The 1,507-nt window shown below is 39.6% G+C and overlaps 1 protein-coding gene across 1 annotated transcript in view; it reads right to left on the bottom strand.

Annotated features, from left to right (window-relative positions):
• mtf2 (metal response element binding transcription factor 2) overlaps positions 1-1,507 on the bottom strand; it is a gene marked incomplete in the record, with an annotated part of 37,659 nt that overhangs the window by 14,237 nt on the left and 21,915 nt on the right. The window contains 2 exon segments of the mRNA XM_014025355.1: positions 789-884; positions 981-1,159. Coding sequence (XP_013880809.1) covers positions 789-884; positions 981-1,159 — 275 coding nt within the window.

The following is a 1,507-nucleotide window of genomic DNA, read 5'->3' as shown; positions in this document are numbered from 1 at the left end:
GGTAAGAACAGAGCTTATGTTTTGTTTTTTAATCTTTAACCTGTGCTATAAATATGAGCTCATCGTTTTATTCAGCTGAAATTCAAATCTCCACTCTGTGCTTGGGTGTTTTTTTTTTTTTTTATCTACGTTGTCAACAAATCCTCTTTTAAATAGTTGTTTTTTTTCTGGAGTTTAGTGGGATGAGATTAATGTGACACAAAATAAAAATGAAATAAAAACTGTGTACGATATCCGATAAAATAAAAAATATAAAAATCCTGTTCCTATTATTTTTTAACAACATGACTGTAAAAACTGAAAGAAGTCTCATTACAGAAACTCCTTTCCTTTCATCTCCAACAGGTAACTAAACACTTCCTGGTACGAAGCTCCGGGTATTTACAGAAAGCTCCTCCCTGGAGCTCAGTCTGCAACTGAGCTTTTATCACACAGACACCCCCTCCCCTGAAGCATTGTGAAGATGTGCTGAAGTGGGAGTGTCTGAAAAGGTAGGAGGTAGAGACACAGGCCAATTTCAAGGTGTTTAGATARACTATGATGTAAAGTCACATTTWTTGTTGATTTATACRCTTTAACAACTGAAGGTAACATTTACTTRATTGTGGAATAAAACTGAAATACGTGCCTGGAAAACACATAACACCACCCCTTTAAAATAATGAATGTCTTTGGAACAGCCTAGAGTTGAACAGAATCTGTGTGGAAGTGGCAGACAACCAGGAATCCTTTTTAAGAACAKTGAAAAACATATTGTATGATAACATTTAAGTATTTTATATTTGCACCTATCTCCATAGAGCATGGGCATCTGCAGGCAATGGAGACAGTCTTCATGGAACCACTGCTGACATCTGTGACACTGCAGCATCTTCAGGAACCATCTGCAAATAAAACAACCAACCACAGACACATTTTAGCTTGTGTAAAGAGCCAGGGTGTGTGCAGGAGCCATACAGGGACAGCAGTGTGTAACTCACTCTCCAGGACCACCACAGTAGCAGTARCACTGCTGTATGTTGGTCTGATGACCCTGCTCCCAGATCAGCTCCTCCAGGACATATGGGAAGGACAGATGCAGCTCCACAGGCTGCTGCTGCTGCTGCTGTTCATGCTGCAAAAAGCTTTTAGCAGATGATCCTTTCCGGTGTGAACTCCTCTGCAAACAAAACAATAAATGAATATGGAAGCATAAACACTGTAGTTTATTTGGAAGCAAAAACATTTCTGTGAAAAGCCTTGGAAAAAATAAATAAATAAAAAGCCCAGACTAACAAGACTTGTTTTTTCTCCTGTGTTAATGACATGTAGTGGCTTTTTACTTCCACCTGGGGGCAGAGTTACGACTCTATTACAAGGAGGTTCGTTATAACAACTGGAGCTCAGAAACCAGGTGACCGTGTGATCGGCTGGAGAAGCTAACGGCTAACGCTGTGACTCTGGATTTCCCATTACTGTACATGTTGACAACAGAGCAGAAAAAAGGGACTGACGATGTAGAAATCAT

This window comes from Austrofundulus limnaeus, unplaced genomic scaffold (genome assembly GCF_001266775.1).
Source record: "Austrofundulus limnaeus strain Quisiro unplaced genomic scaffold, Austrofundulus_limnaeus-1.0 Scaffold470, whole genome shotgun sequence".
Classification (NCBI taxonomy): Eukaryota; Metazoa; Chordata; class Actinopteri; order Cyprinodontiformes; family Rivulidae; genus Austrofundulus; species Austrofundulus limnaeus.
The sequence above is the reverse complement of the archived record's forward strand: the minus strand, read 5'-3'. Positions and strand labels throughout refer to the sequence as shown.